General features: G+C 35.4%; 1 protein-coding gene and 1 long non-coding RNA gene across 2 annotated transcripts in view; both read right to left on the reverse strand.

The window, feature by feature from the left end:
- The window catches only part of LOC149895543 (uncharacterized), a 208,525-nt gene that overhangs the window by 83,894 nt on the left and 102,826 nt on the right, over positions 1-21,805 (reverse strand). The window lies entirely within an intron of this gene.
- Positions 5,035-21,805, reverse strand: part of LOC149895544 (uncharacterized) — a 34,987-nt gene continuing 18,216 nt past the window's right edge. The window contains exons 7-15 of the mRNA XM_090119132.1: positions 21,342-21,487; positions 20,379-20,478; positions 18,713-18,804; positions 17,604-17,786; positions 15,108-15,215; positions 14,425-14,607; positions 13,350-13,493; positions 12,775-12,882; positions 5,035-12,325 (exon numbers count right to left, since the gene is read on the reverse strand). Coding sequence (XP_089975258.1) covers positions 8,147-12,325; positions 12,775-12,882; positions 13,350-13,493; positions 14,425-14,607; positions 15,108-15,215; positions 17,604-17,786; positions 18,713-18,804; positions 20,379-20,478; positions 21,342-21,487 — 5,243 coding nt within the window. The 3' untranslated portion in view covers positions 5,035-8,146. The remainder of the gene's footprint in view (positions 12,326-12,774; positions 12,883-13,349; positions 13,494-14,424; positions 14,608-15,107; positions 15,216-17,603; positions 17,787-18,712; positions 18,805-20,378; positions 20,479-21,341; positions 21,488-21,805) is intronic.

Raw genomic sequence — 21,805 nt, forward strand, 5'->3', positions numbered from 1 at the left:
ATGTGATGTCGTAAAAAATTACATTTTTTTCGCTTACATTGCAAACGCAGGCTGAATCCTCCGAGTTTTATCAAAATAATGTACCAAGTATTATACACATTGAAAAGGTCTACAGAAAAGTCCGCGATGGTATATGTCTATCTCTTATGGATAACCCACAATAACTTTTTTTTGTCATTTACTTTTTACGACAAATAATGGCTAATTTTTGAAACGATTTTAACCAATACAGCATAAATCCTTAACCAATTAAATACCTTGAATACATTGTTCATTTAATATAGATCTATATGGCCCTTTACACCGTATGATTTAAGTGAATATTTTCGAAGATATTACAGATTTAAAAATTGCGGGACGTAGCGTTTGCGGCGGTACCGGCCGGCCGCCCGGCTATCTTTTTTTACACGCTTTTTATTAGCTTCACCTGTATGTTTGTATGTTTGTTTGTAACCGACTTCTTTGGGCGCGATTTTGACCCACTTTAAACAGCCAGATTTCGTTCAAACTTTGTAGATTTATTGAGGACCGATGACAATACACTAATTTGATAAAGCGTGTTTTTTAGTTTTTTTAAACTATCATTTATTCTGTAGTGTATTTAGTATCAGCATTGCACCCGTGCGAAGCCGGGGCGGGTCGCTAGTAAATAGTATAAAGTTGAAGAGTTTGTTTGAACGCGCTAATCTCAGAAACTACTGGTCCGACTTGAAAAATTATTTCGGTGTTAGATAGCCCGTTTATCGAGGAAGGCTACAGGCTATATACCGCTGCTGTCAGAGAATTTAAATAACTCTCCATTATTAATTATAATTAGGTAGATAATATGTGAAATAATATTAAATAATGACTCAGTGCGCACACCTTGCGCGGTCGATGGTAGTACCGAGACTATATCATCGAGCTACTGACTCAAGGAATATAAACCATAGCATGGCCCGTAAGCCCATGCATTTCATATCAATTCAATATCGACATTATGTTGTACACAATAGAGTACATTATAATAGGAAGGTATAGCCACATAACAACTACTCTGTTATGATTCTCTCACACGTATCATCACGCTAAGAGCAACAGGAGCGCAGCACTGCTGGTAAAACCGCACACCACAGTGAAAAATATTACCTGTAACTTCCTATTATACTCGATTTGCTCCAAAGCCCTGTTAACTTCAGTCAAGTCTGTCTCTCCACCCATTATAGCAGATTCCTGAAGTAATAAATTCTTATATTTCCTATTTATTTCATGCACCATATTCACTAAATGGTAAATCTCGAGGAATAGTTTCTGAACAAATTCGAGCCTTTTTATTGTAATGAAAAGCGAATTGTGGCGGGCTTTGGGATCAGCTGGACCCTTGAGACTGTGCACCATTTTTCGATAGCTGAAATATTAAATTAAAAAAATTAAAATTAAAAATCTTTATTAGCTGAAATATATTTAGATTTACTGTCATTATTTAAATAGGTACTGGGTCATAATAGAAAGTTGAAGAGTATGTTTGAACGCGCTATTCTCAGGAACAACCGGTGCAATTTGGAAATTGTTTCAGTATTATATTATAGTGCATTTACGGAGAAAGGCTAATAACATCATGTATCAACAACTCAACAAATAATAATATCACAGCTAGTAATAGATCAGTGAATTTAAAAATTAATTTTCTTTACGAACAAGTAACCAAGCAGCCTTTTTAATTGGTAATATTATACTCTGAATATTATGTACCTATGTTACGATTCCTCACAATAAGATGGTCGTGTTATCATCTTAATCTTAATATATATATAAATCTCGTGTCACAATGTTTGTCCTCAATGGACTCCGAAACCACTTAACCAATTATAATAAAATTCGTACACCATGTGCAGTTCGATCCAACTTGAGAGATAGGATAGTTTAAACATGTAGGTACCACGGGCGAAGCCGGGGCGGACCGCTAGTATATTGTATATAACTCAAGAACGACTGAACAGATTTTAATGGTTTTAGGTCATCGGAATCAAAATTGAAAAACTACAACATCAACGACTCTAGCAGTTTATATCATAAATATATTATTACTGTCTGTCCCGGCAAACGTTGCCTTACTCTTATCACTTAGGGGTACGATTCTTAGACCTATCCAATAGTCACACATGATTTAAGAAGGATCGGTCCAGCTGTTTCGGAGGAGTATGGTAATTGTAAGGTAATTGTAGTAAGTAATAAAAGTGATATCGATTTAGCACTTAGACTACCTACTTTCTTATTCAATAATCTACCTATACTAATATTATAAAGCTGAAGAGTTTGTTTGTTTGAACGCGCTAATCTCAGGAACTTCTGGTCCGATTTGAAAAATTATTTCGGTGTTAGATAGCCCGTTTATTGAAGGCTATATGCTATATATATCACCACGCTAAGAAGCGGAGCAATGCGGGTGAAACCGCGGGGCACAGATAGTAAAATATATAGAGATAGAGATTTAGCACTTTCTTATTAAATAACTAGCTTTCCGCCTGCGGCTTCGCCCGTTCTGTCTAATACCTAATAGGTTATATACTGAAACCTCCCTCTTGAATCACTCTATCTATTAAAAAAACTGCATCATAATACGTTGCTTAGTTTTAAAGATTTACAAAGGGACATAGGGACAGAGAAAGCGACTTTGTTTTATACTATGTAGTGATAAAGCATGTACCTACCGTTCTAAAATCTCAGACATTAAATACCCCATTTCGAAATGCGCAGATTTTTCATAATTAGCCCGCATTGGAGTCATTCTTGCGTATCTTACGTTCGTCTCTTCAGCGTAAGTTCTCATGTTTATCAACAATCTATCGAACACCTTGAATGAATGAATGAATAATAAAAATTATGAATATAAACTATATAATTAGGTATTGTCATAAAATGAAAATATTTTTTTTAACTGGGTGAACCGATTTTGATGATTCTTTTTATTTGCAAGATGGTAATGGCTCTCCGCTTGTTCCTTTTAAAGTTTTGCCTAGTTCGGTCTGATTTTGAACTTTAATAGGTAGGTATTTAATTCAACAGCCTACTCGATATATTTAAAAGAATCAATTGAATATTTTTATTACGTATTCTTATTTAAGTACGTAGTAAATTTTATTTTATTTTTTGCGAAGCATTGAAAATTTTATATGTTATGCTCACCTAACTCTCAAGGACCAAAGTTCATCATTTATCATAAGATACCTTTAGGCTTTTATAATTTACTAGCTTTCGCCCGCGCAGTCAAAGAAAAACTCGCATAGTACCCGTTCCCGTGGGATTTCCGGGATAAAACCTATCCTATGTCCATTCTCGGGTATCAAAATATCTCTATACAAAATTTCATGCAAATTGGTTCAGTATTTAAGGCGTGATTGAGTAACAGACAGACAGAGTTACTTTCGCATTTATAATATTAGTGTGGATTTAATTACCTTATTAGAATGCCACCATTCGTCATAGATTTGCTGTTGATCCGTTACGATGAACAAACCTGAACAAAAGCAAACCTCATCATCACCTACTTCCGACATACAGCTAAAAATGTGCGTCAATTTTACGCATGATTATCTTTTGTGCATATCAAAATACGATTATCTTTTTTGGGTTAAATCGGTTCAGCAATTCCATAGACTTCGATCAAACAGAAAAGCATACAGAGAATATTTTAACAGTTCGTTTTAGTTAGTAGTCTGCTAACCAGTGTACAAGTAGAATTAAAAATAAAAATAATATAATAATGTAAATTCTTACATACTCCAAAATATAATTTGGCGACGCATTTTCCATCACACAATAGGTGATTATAAAAAGTTTATCGTTTGATAATTTGCCTATAAACAATAATTACTAATTTACTAATATATGTAAAATTTTAGCTATACAGGGTGTAATCGTTAAGTGTGCACAGGCGATTATTCCGTAACTATTGCAGATATTAAAAAACTTTAAAATGATATCGAAAGTACTTAACCAAATGAGTAAAATGGCAATAACTTCTTTTAAATATGCGACTTTTTAACTCTATGGTATAGTCACTAGCTGTTTTACCCGCATTGCTACACTGTTTACCTATCTGTTGGTGTTAGCTTGATGATATAAAGCCTGCCTCGATAAATGGGCTATCTTACACCGAAATAATTTTTCAAACAGAACCAGCCCCCCTAGACAAGTGGTTTTCTATTAGCGTAAAGTTCAATAAAATAGATTATGAATGTATGAGATTGACGTTTGATTACGACGACGGCGACGATTGATTACGTCAATCTCATACATTCATAATCTATTCTATTGAACTTTACGCTAATAGAAAACTACTTGTCTAGGGGGGCTGTAGTTGTTGAGATTAGCGCGTTCAAACACTCTTCAGCTTCATAATATTAGTATAGATAAAAGGTAAGGGTAAGAAACATAGAAATCTAAATAACAAGACACTAGAAGTCGTAAGCGTGCGTGACCTTGTCGCCACTCAGGTGATTTGCACATCACCAGTGCATTCGTCACTGTTCAGTTGCTCTGGAGACGTATGAGTGTATACATGGTGTGTTTCAGCAATTCCCATTGCGGAAATTCTTCCACAAGTTGTAATTATACTTATAAAGGAATAATATTTCATCGGAAAATATTTTTTTTTAGAAATAATGCCGTTTTTCCTTAAAATTATAGAATATTTACAAGTATTACGAGTGTCACCATAGTAATCGAAATAACAATGAATGACACAGTCGACCATTCTTATTATCACGTTTGTTCGTATTGGAGCAAAAAGTCTCATATACTTAGGGATGTTATTCTAAAATAAACCGTAAATTCGTGCGTTAGGATACATATTCAAAAGCTTAATTTAATAGATAAGTTAGTTTTCACTAAAATCAAGCTGTCCAATAAAAGGCATAGTTTACTTGTGTGTACTGTTTAGCTTTCGGTTTGAATGTGTTGATTTTGGCGACAGCGGTTCTCATACGAATTATGACATTATAGCACTTCTATGTGTCTTGTTATTTAGATTTCTATGGTAAGAAATAATACAAGTTTATAAATTCAAATATTTTTAATGTACATTATTCGAAATTATATTACTTCATCACACAAAAACAAAGCCCTGCGTTTTATTATAAAAAAAAAACAACGCATCCATCTTGTCCCACGGGCTTAAGCCTATGCGATATTTACAGTTAATATACAAAAAATGGCGGAACTTGACTTTGACATATAAAATTCCCGCCAAAAAGTTTTATTTTCAAAATGGCGTCAACCATAGCTTATTAAGCATTTAGTGGGCTGCGTTCAAAGGTTATCTGTTAAATAAATTATACTATTTTTCTTGCTTTTTATTTTAATTACAGCATTCGCCATTATCTGTGCTTATAGATAATGTAGACACGCCCTTAAAAATGGAAAAAACATTTTTCACAATTAAAAACAAATATTGCCACATCGATTTAATGCTAATAAAAATTAAGCACATACCGGTAAAGAAAAAATCGTACTCATTTCGACACAGCGAATAACGAGCTACAATCGTGTCAATAAAAAAATATATTAAGTTTTTATTCATCAGTTCAGTTCAACAAAATTATGTACTGCCCCTTTCATTTTGATACGACTTAAGTACAAAATACAACCAATTTTATATTGAAACAATATAGAAACTTAAGAAGTTTTTTTTTCTAATTTATAATAAAGGAGAATATGGAACAATACACTCAAAAACAACGTTATTTTTTTAAATCGGGAGCTAAATACAAATGATTATTTTTCTGCCAACACTGAATTATTAAAGAACCATTCAGAAAGGATGGGAGTCACTGTTTTTAAAAGTTAAATAAGATTTATTCAGTACATTTACAGAAGCCAAATAAATCCCCATGTATTTTTAATTAAGGGGGCGTTCAAGTATTACCTAAAGCAATTTGGGGGGTGGGGGTCTCATAACGATGCGTTACGTTGGTACAGAAAAGTGCGTTACAAGGGGGAGGGGGGGGGGGGCCAAAATTGTGTTACAAGTATAGGGGGGGGGGGTCAAAAATCTTCAAAGTTACGTAATACTTGAACGCTCCCTAATACCTACATTATTGAGGGTAGATTATTTTTAATATATGAATCATTTTAATTAATTAATATTGATGAGCTTACGTCTGGCTACAGTTAGTACAAAAATGAAAATGGAAACAAAATGGCACGGGAATCTTCACAAAATGTGACGTTTTTAAAAACCAATAAAAAACAATCATAATTACAATCATATAAACAGAAAATATTTTTCTATATATAGCAACACTATTGAAATGCCGTTTGATTTAAATTGATTAATTTATAGCGTCACAAAGATTTTTTTGCCATGGCGATACTTGATTCAATTTTTAAAATTGAAAGAAAAGAAAATTTGAGCATATTTTAGCATGACCAATAATTTCAACGAAAAATAAAGTTTGATAAAAATTAAAAAATAAATATAAGAATAATTTTTAAATATACCCCACATGCAAAAATATCCTTGTCACACTAAAAGCCGATTATTGTTATCAAAATTGATAAGTGATACATAACATTTTAAACTTCGCAACCAATCGCCAATAATAAGTTTTAAATCGCGTTAAAAAACCGGTTTTCAACTTATGCCTAATAATTTTCAACACTAATGGAATATTGCACGGTATATACACAATATACAGATACAATCAGTAGGGAAACTTCATACAAAACGTTCGATATATTTGACAGATATAAGTATACCCTTACGATTCTCGTAACGCTTGTTTGTGTTGTATGAAGTTTCCCTACTGGTTGTATCTGTATACTGTGGTTTATATCTAAGGTTGTTGTGTTTAATATTTTTAGTTACATAAATTTCTAAATTTCCATTGCTTCTTAACCTATTGCACAATTTCTGTTACATAAGATTCCTATATCTTTACCATTGTAACCTATGTTTGAAACTCAATCACTGTAAAACTGCTTTACCTATTTTGATTACATTTTTACGTAGATTGTAGGTATAATATCAATGATATTATAAGTAAAACGGTGTAGGTAGTTTATTATCGCTCTGGCCACGTTTTACTTTGTCATTCGCTCGCGATAGTTGAATCATGCCATCTCACTTTGACGCCTAATCGTGTGTGCGTTAGTGTGCCGTTTTTATCAAATGTTGTTTTGATTACCTATCTACACCTTTTTACTTACAATATTATTGTATTACATGATAAATTTTGTATATTAATATAAATTTAACTCGAAATTTTATATATCTCATGTATGCAAAGAGAACGCCTACAATTAGTACATATGTTAGCCTAAAATATCCCAAAATGTATCCTCGATCCGTTTCGAAGGACCAAAAAAAACAAACTAAATAACACAATCTTGCATGATAATATTTAGATATACTTTTATGAGAAAACAGAGTATATCAATTTGATATACCAACATCTATAAATATATTAACATGTATGTATGTCCGTGTAATATGAAGCCGTTCGACTATATAGAGGTTACTTCGCTCGTAAATAAAGACATATTGAAGAAATGTTTTCAACTTTAGCCGTCTTATTACAAAACACGTACTAGCTGTGCTCCACGGTTTTACCCGCAGTGCTCCGCTCTTGTTGGTCTAGCCTATAGCCTTCCTCGATAAATGGGCTATCTAACACTGAAATAATTTTTCAAATCGACCATTAGTTCCCGAGATTAGCGCGTTCAAACAAACTCTTCAGCTTTATAAAAAAAAGTATAGATTAAAAGCATGCTCTAAGTTAACGTCTTATTAGAAACATGTTTTAGCGTTAAACCATAGACAAGGACCATAGAAAAAGTGGGTTTTAACCAGGTCCAAGTTTTTGTAATAACTGTTTTATTACGTGTCATTAAAAACATGTTTTAGCGTTAAACCATAGACAAGGATGATTAGAAGTTTAAACCTCTGTTAAAGTTAAACCACGACTTAATGATCTGGGTTTAAACTAAATTTTTGTAATAAGACGGTACGTGTTAAAAAAATTTGTCTGTTTTTATAACGAGCGAACGCAACCGTAGCTTCAATTCAAACGCGGCATATAAAATCTGAAACTATACATATTTTTACAATAATACTATCATATATTTTACATCTCTATGATATTACGAAATACCCGTTTAAAAAAGTTCATCTATTCGAATGCGTTCGCCGCTCGCAAAACTCTGAGCATCGACAATCTTCTGTTATAGAGTCAAGTGATATTAGGCTCTCTTGGCTCGTCCGTAGACATGCTCTACATCTGGAGTCTATGGACGTCCCACTCTGTGAGTTGGCGTCTTCAGAAACCGACTCGAGTGACCTCAAACTCTCCACTGAGGTGAGTTTGTAGGATCGTCTAAACTCCGCTATTTCTTCCTCGCTCATGTTCAGCGCTAGAAGGGAATCTCTTGCCATTTTCCCGAGAGAAGTCACCTTTTTCTTCTTTTTACTCAATATGGAATCCATTTTAGAAAGCGGACAGGGTTTATTCAAGCTTTCTGGTAGAGATTTCGGGCTGGAACCGCTTCTGGATCGTAATTTCCCCCGTCTCTCTGGTATATCACGCGGCGTTGTACTTTCCGGCACTTTAAAGGCAATCGTCTTCATTTTGGGACTCTCTTTTTCTATGCGTTTCGTCAAATCCTCTAGCGAGTTAGATTTTTTTAGTTTCGCCCGCTCTGGTATTATTGGCGAACTTTTTTTGCCTTTAATATCGACAGTTAGCAAATCTGGCAACACTACTGTATCATCAACAACCAATTCCGGGGAAAGATCCACTGTTTGTTCCTTTTTCTCTGCGTCTTGCAACTCTTGCGCTAACGAAGATTCCGCTTTGACTTCCAGCTTTTCTTTGTTTTCATATTCCAAGTACGAAAGTGCGTCTTTAGCTACATCTACGGAACCCAATTCTTTGATAAATTTATTCTCATCGTCGACTTTAACGTCATCTATATACGCAAGTTGTATACAATCGTCCGCTGCCACATCGCACGTTTCGTCTATATTTGCGATCGGTGCCAAATCACTTTGCGCCTTAACTTCATCTAGTTTAGGTTCACTTTTCTCGAGCATTGGCGTTTTAATCTCCCATATAGTACTGACTATGGGCTGATTTTTAATCTGTCGATCCGTCAATTCGTATGCCAACGCTTTAGTTGACATACTAGCTGTTATAGTATTCTCCGGGCTTACATTTTCCTTTATACCTCGAATCACTTTACTAGGGAATTTATCTACAGGATGTCCCGATTCAGGACTCTGTTTTTCTAGCGAATTTTCCGATCCCGTAGATTTTAGTACTGAGGCGAAAGATCTGGGCCTTACATCTACTGGCTTCTCATCTAACTTAACAATAACTTTACACTCTTTCGCGTCACTTTCAACTGTATCTTGTTTCTCGCACAATTTTTCCAAATCGTTGGGCACATTGAGATCTTTGATATCACACGCTGCTGCGTCCGTTTTGCTTACATCTAAAGTTTGTACTAAATTTTCATCGGTGGTTTTAGCGGTAACTACGTTATCCCCTGCTGGGAAGCTTTGAAATTCGCTTAGCGTATTCTCAGTGTCTGTTGACGGTGTTTTACTATCGAGTTTCCTTGAAAAAGACTCATCAACGAAAGACACTTGCACTCTTTCTGATAGAGTAGAGTCTGTAGCTTCGGAAAGGCTGTCACAATCTTTGTCATCTTTGTCCGATTTATCTGACGAACTAGCCCAGGACCAGAACGAACTTGTTAGAGAAGAATCTTTTCTAGGCGGAGTGCTGGATGTAGATTTCTTGTCTTCTTCTGATGTTGTTCTTGAGAACAAACTGCTTGGATGTTGGAACAGGCTTAGTAACTTCTCCAAATTCGTTGGGAATTTATTTTCCAATTTCTCTGGATCTGGCCTTGGTATATGGAAACTCGGTGAAGGAGCTACCCAGGATATTTTCCTCATTCTCTCTAACCCTTTAGATTTCAAAGCTGGCACATCTAACAGACTCGAAGTGCGTTTCGGCGATGTTAATGTATCTTGCGAGGTTTTAACCGAGTCTTTTAAACTTGAGCTGTTAGTTAACGTGCCTTCATTGGAAGAACTATCTTCTTTAATCTCTGACGGGTTCAATGAATGCTCTATACCAGAATCGGCTGATGTGACCATCATTTTTTCATGCCTCGCTGATTCTATAGAACTAACACTAGCTTCCAGACTCGATAACGAATCATGAATTTTCTTTGAACCACCAAAAATAATAGGTGACACGCTTTCATTCGAGCTGATAGATACATTCAAATTCACTGGTGTAACTTCACTGGTCGACTCCATACTACTCTCCGTTGAAAACTGCATCCGTTTCGCTTCAACCGTTTCCACTATTACGGGCCGGTTCAATCGGTGTTCCGCGTTGAGACTCTCCACCGAACTGCCCGATATTTCCAGCGATGAACTACTATCGCAAAAGGCACTGATCTGTTTCCTCATGAGCCTTGATACTTCCAAATCTGGACTATCCAAACTCGACTCACTTTTATTCTTCTTTAAAACTACATTATCTCGAGCAGGTACAACATTATTTAAATCTAAATCGTCCTTTTTCCGCGTTTTCGTCGATAGATCTTGCATTTCTTGTATTAAATTACTTAAATCAGCCGTGATGGCCTCTATTTGTTTTATCGCTACATCCCCCTTCTCCTTATGAGCTATATTTACATTTTGGTCACTATGTACTTTGGTTTTAACGGTATTGGTTTCGCTTTTAACCGTAACCGCTACCTCCACGTCTATTTTTTCTGCTTCAGTTACTTCTATATTACTTTTAACTAATTTAGTTTCGGTTTTAACGATTTTCTCATCACCGACATCACTAACTGTTTCACAGTGAGACACTTGTTCCAGTTTATCGTTATAGCCACTGTCCGTTTTTAGTAAATCTCCTAATTTAACATTATCACTAAGTTTAACATCTTTAACACTATCACTAATCACTTTCGCGTCTCCAATCAGTTTATCACTTTTAGCGTTACATTCAACCATTTGTGAATTATCTTCTTTTTTAGTTTCTGTATCTTTGCACATATTTCGTAAGGGATCCCATACATCTATATTATCGAGTATATTTGTTACAGTAACTTTGACAACACCCGCATTTACATCTTTATCCACATTCCGCGTTTCAGAATTATCAGCAGAAACATTTTTATCAGCACAAATAATTTTTTCGGCAGATATATTTTTATCAGCAGTAATATGTTTATCAGAAGAAATATTTTTATCAGCAGATATATTTTTATCAGCAGAAACATTTTTATCAGCAGAACTTATTAAACATATCGGTGGCAGTTCTGTCCTTTCATCTACGTGTTTATTTGCTATCACAGATTCCGATTTTATAAAAACTTCGAGCGGCTCAATTTCTGTCACAATTTCCGTGACTACGCTCTCGATTTTTTTCGTATTTTTCGATAATTCAGCCTTATTTTTAACTGAAGTTTTTGCAATTTCTTTAGCAGTTTCTTTATTTAAAACACTTTTAGTTTCATCTGTTTTCATTCCGAAATCTGCGCTCTGATCCTTTGCAACACTCTCCGGTACGCCTATGACGTCACTCTTTACATCAATTATCTTTACCTCCTTTTCGATTTCCAACTTGTTCATACAATCAACAATTTCCGACACTTTATCTTTTATCACAACTGTATCAGAAATTGCTTTACCCATTTCCTCTTTCAGTTTATCACATTTATTTGTTTCATCAATTTTAGCTCTCCCAGTATCACTTACACTTTGCTCAATCATAACTTCATCATTTTTAATGATTTGAGGGATATTTTCACATTTTTGCACACTTTTAACATTTTCAACAGCGCTTTCTTTCATTTTAGCAGCTACCTGTTCATTTTTAACGTCGCATTTCACACTATCTCCATGTATTTCGACACACTTACTATCCTTAACACTAACACACGTAACATCATTTTTAGCGTCACTACTAACACTTTCCCCAACTTTAGTGTCACTTGTATCACATTTGATGTCTTTTACATCACTTTTAGCACTTTTATCGTCTCGAGATACACTTTTAGCACTTTCATCGTCTTGAGACACACTTTTAGCACTTTCATCGTCTTGAGACACACTTTTATCGTCTCGAGACACACTTTTTGCACACTTTTCTTCATTCATAGTTATTTCAGGTACATTTTCAGTAGCAACGGTGAGCGGTGAGGGGGTCGGTGAGGGTGTAGGATTATATATTGTATCATAATTTCTTGTAACCGAGAATCTTGAGGACGGCCGTCTTGGTTGAGCCGGGTGGATTTGTATTTGAGGCGGTTCCGCTACCTGAAAACGAATATTAGTGATATAAATAAGTTTTGTAACGGTGCAATAATTTGTATATATTTTTTTACACACTATATTATCCAATTAAGTCTCGTCTATATTATTATAAACTCTATACTCTATAGGAAACAATTCAACAACAATATTCATCAATATTCAATATACTTTAATTTTATAATATATCAAATATCAATGTACAAATATCTCATCTGTTGTTGTTGTCATATGTCAACGAAAAACTTTTAATTAGTGTGTTTTATAATTTCCTTGATAAAAATTACTATTTATTAATTAATTATGTATTATATTTTTAATCCACAATCATTTTATACGAATATCCTTGTACAAAACCTTTATCCTATTCTCATCATCTATCTCCATTACAAAGCTCATCAAGTCGTTCCATAGAACACAACAAACAAACAAACAAACATACAAACACACATTACCTGTACAACTTTAAACCTCGACGGTGTCGAACAGTACGACTGCCTGGTCGGTGTCGACGGACTCGAGCTGTCCGTCGACGAGTCCCTCTCTGGAGTGACGCGGGTCACCTGAGAATTAAAGTATTACTTTACTAAAGGAATAAATCGCGTTTAATATCCGTTTTAAAAATCTTTAATATAATATGTAATACAAGAGTAAAATCAAACACTAAAGTATTACTAGTGAATATTTTTTAAGTAAATTTATGCCTGGGATGGAGATGGCGAAGATACCGGGATCGAGGATGGCAAGGATGACTGGGTTGGGGATGGCGAGGATGATTGGGTTGGGGATGGCGAGGATGCCTGGGTTGAGGATGACGAGGATGCCGGGGTTGGAGATGCCGAGGATGGCTGGGTTGAGGGTGACGAGGATGCCGGGGTTGGGGATGACGAGGATGCCGGGGTTGGAGATGCCGAAGATGGCTGGGTTGAGGGTGCCGACGTTGAAGATGGCGAGGATTCCGGGGAAAAGGATGGCGAGGATGAGGATGCCGGGGGAAGGACAAATAACGTACAATTACACTTATACTCACATAGAATCTCGTGTTAGCGTGCGTGTTCGGCACCGGGCTGCCCGCCGGGGACGGGGATGGCGAGGGCGCCGGGGAGGGCGCGGGCGAGGGCGCTGGGGATGGCGCTGGGGAGCGCAGACGGACGCGTTTATCCTCCTCGGTTGGCTGGAATTGTATAGAAAATGCGTGTTATTTAAAAAAAATATTATTGTATATTAATTTCTAAACAATAGATACGATAGATGAAACGTTTATTCGTCTATCTATTTATCTATTGTTTAGAAATTAAACATTATATACGGGATTTATTCATTATAATATTATAAGAGGCGAGCAATCGTCACCTCAGTCCATGACGTGACGGTATTGCCATGACACGACTTGAAATTACTACTAGTGGTGTCCATTCAACATCAGCTGGCCCACCTGCCCCATTACTAGCTGTAACAATGACGATTAACGATGTATATGATTAAATATTTGATTTCACGCGTGAGGTGTCTTTGAGAGATCGTCGCGTTACTCCATGACGTGACGGTGTTGCCATGACGCGACTTGACATGTTGCTCTCAAATAGACGAATTTCACGTGTTACATGTCTTTGGCAAGATTATAAGATACTAAAATCGTCGGGTCATCCCATGACGTGACGATTTGACCATGACGCGACCTTAAAATTACTAGTGGCGGTGTCCATTCGATATCAGCAGGCATATCTACCCCTTTAGTAGATCTGACAAAAAAACCCCCAACTTGCTAAATGTCTTTGCCAAAATCGTCGCGTCATCCCATGACGTGACGATTTAACCATGACGCGACCTAGAAATTACTAATTCAACACCAGAGCCAGCCTGCTGTTGAATTGACACTTGCCCTGCTATTTTCTTTTTCTGACAAAAAAAAACCCCAAAATGCTTGAAGCAGTTTCACTCCTGACACCAACCTTGGCCAAAAAAGTGTCACTTCTGACACCTACCTTTGCCAAAGAAATTTCACTTCTGACAAGTTTCACTTCTGAAAAGTTTCACTTTAGAAAAATGTCATTTCTGAAAAGTTTCACTTCTGACACTAAAGCAGTTCCACTTGTGACACTCACCTTGGCCAGCAGGCCGGCGGGCGGCGCGTGCGCAGTGCGGCAAGTGAGACTGATCCGGCGCAGCGGTCTCGGCGGCGCGCGGGGCTCGTTGCGCGCGCACAGAGATCTGATCTCGCGCGTGAGCCGCGAAATTGTGGCCGATTCGGTGCACGATTGCGCTGTTACCGTGGGGTTGGGGGTTTCCTGTAACAAACAGTACATTTATAGCTGAAGTAGGAAAAAGTTATAGCCGAGTGAGTAGATAAAAAATTAGGTAAAATCTGTCGAATAAAGTTATTTATTTACTAGCTGTGCAGTTTAGTAAAAAATGTCTCGGATTGACAGGACACAGGAGGCTGATCACCTACTTGTCTCTAAAGAAAATCGATCAGTGAAACAGATGTATGAATAATGCATCTGCCCCTTACCCAACTTGGGGACAAAAGAATTCACTATTTTTGTGCGGTTTCACCCGCATTGCTCCGCTCCTGTTGGTCTTAGCGTGATGATAGCCTATAAGCCTTCCTCGATAAATGGGCTATCTAGCACTGAAAGAATTTTTCAAATCGGACCAGTAATTCTTGAGATTAGCGCGTCCAATAAACAAACTCTTCAGCTTTATAATATTAAATATAGATGACTGACAAAACTTCGATACTTTTAATATATAAAAAAAACAAGAAATTAATATAAATAAAACATACCACAGGATCGTCTAAATCGATCTGCGACAGCGTTTTATTCTCTTTTAGCGAATTGCACAACGCTTGTAGACCGCTCACGCCCAGCCTATTGTCGCGTAGATCTAGCCTCTGTAAATATAAATATATTAAAAACTAGCGGTCCGCCCCGGCTTCGCCCGTGGTATATATTTACGTTTTCTCTACATAAAAACCATCCTCGTACTTCAAGGAATATAATAAAAAAAGAATTATCGAAATCGGTTCAGCCGTTCTCGAGTTATGCGCTTACCAACACATTTTGCGATCCATTTTTATATATAAGATATATTATTATTTATATTAGTTGCTGATGTATATGCAGTGTGGTATTAGTGTTTAATGTACAAACTGGGTAGTATGTATTAGGTTTAAATTTAAATTATATTTTAATCCTGTATGATAACGATAAAAAAAATTAACAAGCCGTATGTCAGTGTTGCATGTAAGTTACTTATTACAAATAATGTTAGTCAATTATTTATTAATAGTACATAAATCAGTCAATATAATCAATTATTGAATATATATGTTACAGTCAAAACCCTGAACCAGAACCAGAAAAATATAATTTTTATTATATATTTTTTATTTATTTCAGATAAAATATCCATATATAGACTGGGGTAGAAGCCTTTAAAAATAATGAAAAGATAAAAAAAATTGCAGTCGGATGAAACCCATTAGAAAAGGAGGGGAATATGATGAAAATAAAAGGAAAAATAAATTACAGTCAATCCGAGTTCGGGAAGTGGGAGGGAAAAAGCTTTTAAGAGAAAAAAATGGTTTCTCTCGATTTCCGACAAAACTACAAGTCCTACAGACAAAAGTTCAATGGCAAAGTTGTAGGTAATTAAAAGTTCTACAACTTTTGTATTCACAATTTTTTCACATAACCTCAAAATTTAGGTGAAAAATTCAAAAAACCAAGTTTTTGGTCTTTTGTTTTTATCTAGAAATAGAAATAGAAATAGAAAGTGTTTTATTTGCCACCAATTACAAAAATATAAATCTTAATAATCTAACACAAAACAGGAAAAAAAATATATACATATATAGCAATGGTGGCAAAAAGGACTCCCCGTCAGCAAAGCAGCAACCATTAATAATTAAAATGTATCGCTGCACTGAATCTACTTCAAAATTTATTGTTTTTCTACGAAATTTGGTGGAAACTTACTTTATTATGTCCCAAATACACTGTAAATTATTTGATTAAAAATATTCATTTTTTCGTCTTATTTTGAATTAATACAAAAAAAAAAAACCTAATTTTCAATCGAAAAGTCACCCGTCAAAATATCAGCTTTTTTCAAAAACTGGGGGTGCCTTTTATTCATTGAAATCTCTACTTTCATATGGTGTAAAAAATAAACACCACTATAGTAAATGTTCTCAGGAAATGCATACAAACAGTGTGATAATGAGCTTTTACTAAATCAGGCACACTTCTCGAACTCTATATCTTTTCTTGTATCGGCTTTTCGGTAATATTTCAAAAGAAAAATAATTATCTGTCCTAAGTTTAATATTTTACAGCATATTCAAAAGCAAAATGATGTCGATAAAAACATTTCAGGTAGTTCGAGAAGTGTGCCTGATTTAGTAAAAGCTAATTTTCACACTGTTTGTATGCATTTCCTGAGAACATTTACTATGGTGGTGTTTATTTTTTTTTACACCATATGAAAGTAGAGATTTCAATGAATAAAAGGCACCCGCAGTTTTTGAAAAAAGCTGATGTTTTGACGGGTGACTTTTCGATTGAAAATTAGGTTGTTTTTTTGGTATTAATTCAAAATAAGGCGAAAAAATGAATATTTTTAATCAAATGATTTACAGTGTATTTGGGACATAATAAAGTAAGTTTCCACCAAATTTCGTAGAAAAACAATAAATTTTGAAGTAGATAAAAATAAAAAACCAAAAACTAGTTTTTTTTAATTTTTCACCTAAATTTTGAGGTTATGTGAAAAAATTGTTAATACAAAAGTTGTAGATCCTTTTATTACCTACAACTTTGCCATTGAACTTTTTTCCGTAGGACTTGTAGTTTTGTCGGAAATCGAGAGAGACCATTTTTTTCTATTAAAAGCTCCCCCCTCCCACTTCCCAAACTCGGATTGACCGTAATTTATTTTTCCTTACATTTTTATCATATTCCCCTCCTTTTCTAATGGGTTTCAACCGACTGCGATTTTTTTTTGTTTCAAAAATTATCTACTCTAGTCTAATAGTTGTATATAACTTTAATCAAGGAATTTCAATTAAAATAAGTTTATTAGGATCCCTGTTTGTGTATATATTGATTAGTGTGCGAGTGTGTTTGTCCTATGTCGTGTATTTTCCGTGTATGTTGAGTTTATTTTTCTTGTGTTCTGTGTGGTTTGTTGTGTTTTTTGTATATGTGTGTGTGTGTGTTGTTTGCCTGTGTCCTATATGTTTTTGGGAATGTGTGTGTGTATGTGTGTATATCCTCACCTGCAGCTTACTATCCGTCCGTATGACATCAGCTAGACACTTAGCAGCAGAAGCCCCGAGCCTCGCAGCTTGGAGCCCGAGCGACACTAGGGCTCCCGAACCGTTGGATACTAGAGCCCTAACGCCGTCCGAACCGAGCGAATTTCGACCGACGTTTAATACGCAGAGAGATTGGGATACCCGCTGTAATGTGTACAATACAATAAATAAATAAATATTATAGGACATAATTACACAAATCGACCTAGTCCCACAGTAAGCTCAATTAAGGCTTGTGTTGTGGGTACTAGGCGACGATAAATATAATATTTAATAAATACATATAAAGATAAACACCCAGACCCAAGAACAAATAATTGAGTTCATCACACAAATATTTGCCCTGGCCGGGAATCGAACCCGGGACCGTCGGCTCAGTAGGCAGTTACTTTACCACTGCGCCAACCGCGTCGTCAACAATGACAAGAGAATACAATTAAAAAACAAAGAGATGCAATTAATTATCATTATCACCATTATTATTTATTTATTGAAATGAATGACACTTATTTCGACTGTTTTTAAGCAAGAATCTTATTTTTCAAAAGACGTTAGTCACGTAATTATATTTTTATAAAATTGTTGCAAAATTATGATATACACAATGTACAAAAATATACAACATTCATACTATCGTTACATACGTATTTTTTTCAACAATTAAGGCATAAAAAGGTTCTATTCTCAGTTGAATCGCATAGTATAAATATATTAATTATAATTCATAGGTGACATTATTATTCTTACTGTCTCAAGATACAAGTATTTCACTTAGTTTGGGACCCACTGTCATACATTAATTGCAAATCATAAATGGAGAATTAAAATTAATTCATAGGTTATAATATATTACTAGCTGTGCCCCGCGGTTTCACCCGCATTGCTCCGCTCCTGTTGGTTTTAGCGTGATTATATATAGCCTATGTCTTCGTCGATACATGGGTTATCTAACACCGAATGAATTTTTCAAATCGGAACAGTAGTTTCTGAGATTAGTGCGTTCAAACAAACAAACTCTTCAGCTTAATAATATTAGTATTAGTATAGATTATAAAAAACAGTAATCTTACCAACACTCTAGCCAGGTGGTTCGTACAATTCCTAGTCAATTGATTGTTCCATAGCACAAGGAAAGCCAGACCGCGCGATTCGTATCCGCTCACTGTAAATATTGTAAAATTATAATTTAGTATGTGTGTATTGACCACCTCCTTGGTACAGTGGTTGACGCGTGAGCGTAACACCGAGGGGTCCTGGGTTCGATTCCCGGTGGAGACGAGGAAAAAATGTCTCGGTCCGACAGGACACAGAAGGCTGATCAGTGATCACCTAATTGTCTCTAAAGAAAATCGATCAGTGAAACGGATGTATAATGCACCTTACCCCACTCGGGGACATGGGACTTCACAAAAAAAAAAAACAAAAAAATGTGTGTATGTATTTCATTTGTTTATATCCAAAAAGTATACTGTCATTTAAAAGCAATTTAATATGTATATCTGAATAAATAATTGAATATGTTTATTGCAAGTTTGATACATAAATATTAATTACTAGATTTCCGCCCGCGGCTTCGCCCGCGTTTTCAAAGGAAAACCCGCATAGTTCCCTTTCCCGTGGGATTTCGGGGATGAAACCTATCCTATGTGTTAATCCAAGTTACCCTCTCTATGTGTGCTAAATTTCATTGTAATCGGTTCAGTAGTTTTTACGTGAAAGAGTAACAAACATCCATACATCCATACATCCATACATCCATACAAACTTTCGCCTTTATAATATAGTAGTATTAATTATTTATACTTACTTGATTGACCAATTGGCTTGGATGGTAGTGACCCTGCCTTCCAAGCCAGAGGTTGTGGGTTCGATTCACAACCGGGGTAATATTTGTGTGATGAACATAGATTTTTGCTCTGTGTCTGGGTTAATTATCTATACTATATAACTTATTTAATTAAAATTATATATGTATGTTTATCAGCCATCTGGTTTCCATAACACAAGCGAAAGCTTAGTATGGGATCAGATCGTGCCGTGTGTGAAAATTGTCCTGAATTATTTATTTATTTATTCTTGCATATCTTTATCTCGGCTTCTAACTTACTAGTCGCCAAGTCACGTTATAGCATACATTCCTTACCAATCAGGGTTGCCTGGAAGAGATTGCTTTTTAGCAATAAGGCCGCCTTTTAGTACGTATGTGCCTTGTGTTTTCATTGTATCTTAATTGTAATTATAGTATAGCTTATATTTATGTTTAGTATATTATGTACAATAAAGAATAAATAAATAAATAATACTAGCTAAACTACGTTTATATCTCACTCTCTTCCTTTCTCTTCTGCTCTCACTCTCTCTATCTCTACCAAGAAGCTTATATCTAATACACTGGAGATTTCAGTATGAACATTAACTTGTAACAAGAAAATATGGTCTTGAATGACGCCTGTATGTTTTTTTATCCCTTTCACACCCACATGCCAAGTTAGGTGTGAAAGAGATAAAAAAACATACAGGAGTCATTCAACGTCATATTTTCTTGTTACAAGTTAATGTTCATACTAAAATCTCCACTGTATTAGATATAAGCTTCTTGATCTGATTGATAGATACTGCTTTCCGAATCGGTGGTAAATGTTAAAAATACTTATGTATTGACGATTCGAAAGTGCTACTAAATAGTAGTCTAATTGAATAAATGAATGTTTGAGTTTGAGTTTGATCTCTACTCACACGGGCAATGATGCGGCGACATCGGTGACGTCGGCGCCGAGGGCGGTGTGTGTTGAGATTGTGCAACCAATGCTTCCGCTATGAACCCCACTCCTGCGTCCTGAAATTGTTTAAAACATTATAATAAATTATCATAGTAATATATAAACGTACTGTAAACACGTACACATATAGATGTACTGTAAACGTGTAAACATATAGACGTACTGTAAACGTAAAAATATAGACGTACTGTAAACGTGAAAAAATATAGACGTACTGTAAACGTGTAAAAATATAGACGTACTGTAAACGTGTAAAAATATAGACGTACTGTTAACGTGTAAAAAATATAGAAGTACTGTAGAAGTACTAAAAATATAGACGTACTGTATACGTGTAAAAAATATAGAAGTACTGTAAACCTGTCAAAATAGACGTACTGTAAACGTGTAAAAAATATAGAAGTACTGTAAACCTGTAAACATAAGACGTACTGTAAACGTGTAAAAATATAGACATACTGTATTCGTAAAAATATAGACGTACTGTAAACGTAAAAATATAGACGTACTGTAAACGTGTAAAAATATAGACGTACTGTAAACGAGTAAAAATATAGACGTACTGTTCACGTGTAAAAAATATAGACGTTCTTGCGTCCAATTGAAATACAAACGTTATTGTTCAACTAACATTATTAATTAGTTTAAACCAACACCTATGACGTCACAAAAAGGCCCTGTTTATGGTAAAATAAGTAATTTTGAGATGTGTAAATAATTTGAGCACTTCCGAGTCGTGTGACAGCCACACAGACACACATTCGTAATTTATTATTGTTTTCATTTGTTTGGTTACCTGGTAGAGATGGCTCTGTAGACATAAGGTCGTCTATTGTGCAATTTATGTGTATTTCACATGTTATTTCTTTATTTCGGTGTGTAAAAGTTTTCATTTATTAATTCATTCATTTACACAAACCTGTATGGCATTGTTGGACAGGTCCAGCAGCTGCAGCCGCGTGTTGTATCTGAGCAGCGAGCTCAGTTGGCAGGCGTCCGAGTGTTCTAGACGATTGTCGCCGAGGCGCAGCTCGCGGAGGGAATTGTTCGATTTCAGTGCTATCACTGCGAAAAGAATAAAATTTTATTCAATTTTAAGCAATTATATAAAAAATACATAGTATAATGAAGTTAGCTATATGTCACTCATCTATCACTTTAGGCCAAAAAGGGACATTAACAGCACAAATTGACAGTTAAAAAGAGTAACACTATATTGGCTAGGACCAATGTAGTGTCATTGAGCCACCTAAATATCCTGCTTTATAACACTATATTCTCCCTAACACCATAATATCCTGCTCTAAAACTCTCTCTACATAGTTTTCTACAACTCTACACAGCTCTACCGCTCGATATATTGCCCTGTAACACTATATTGGC

Source organism: Colias eurytheme, chromosome 31, assembly GCF_061535395.1.
Source record: "Colias eurytheme isolate Ceu_HAF_F1 chromosome 31, ilColEury1 Martin Lab GWU primary, whole genome shotgun sequence".
Classification (NCBI taxonomy): Eukaryota; Metazoa; Arthropoda; class Insecta; order Lepidoptera; family Pieridae; genus Colias; species Colias eurytheme.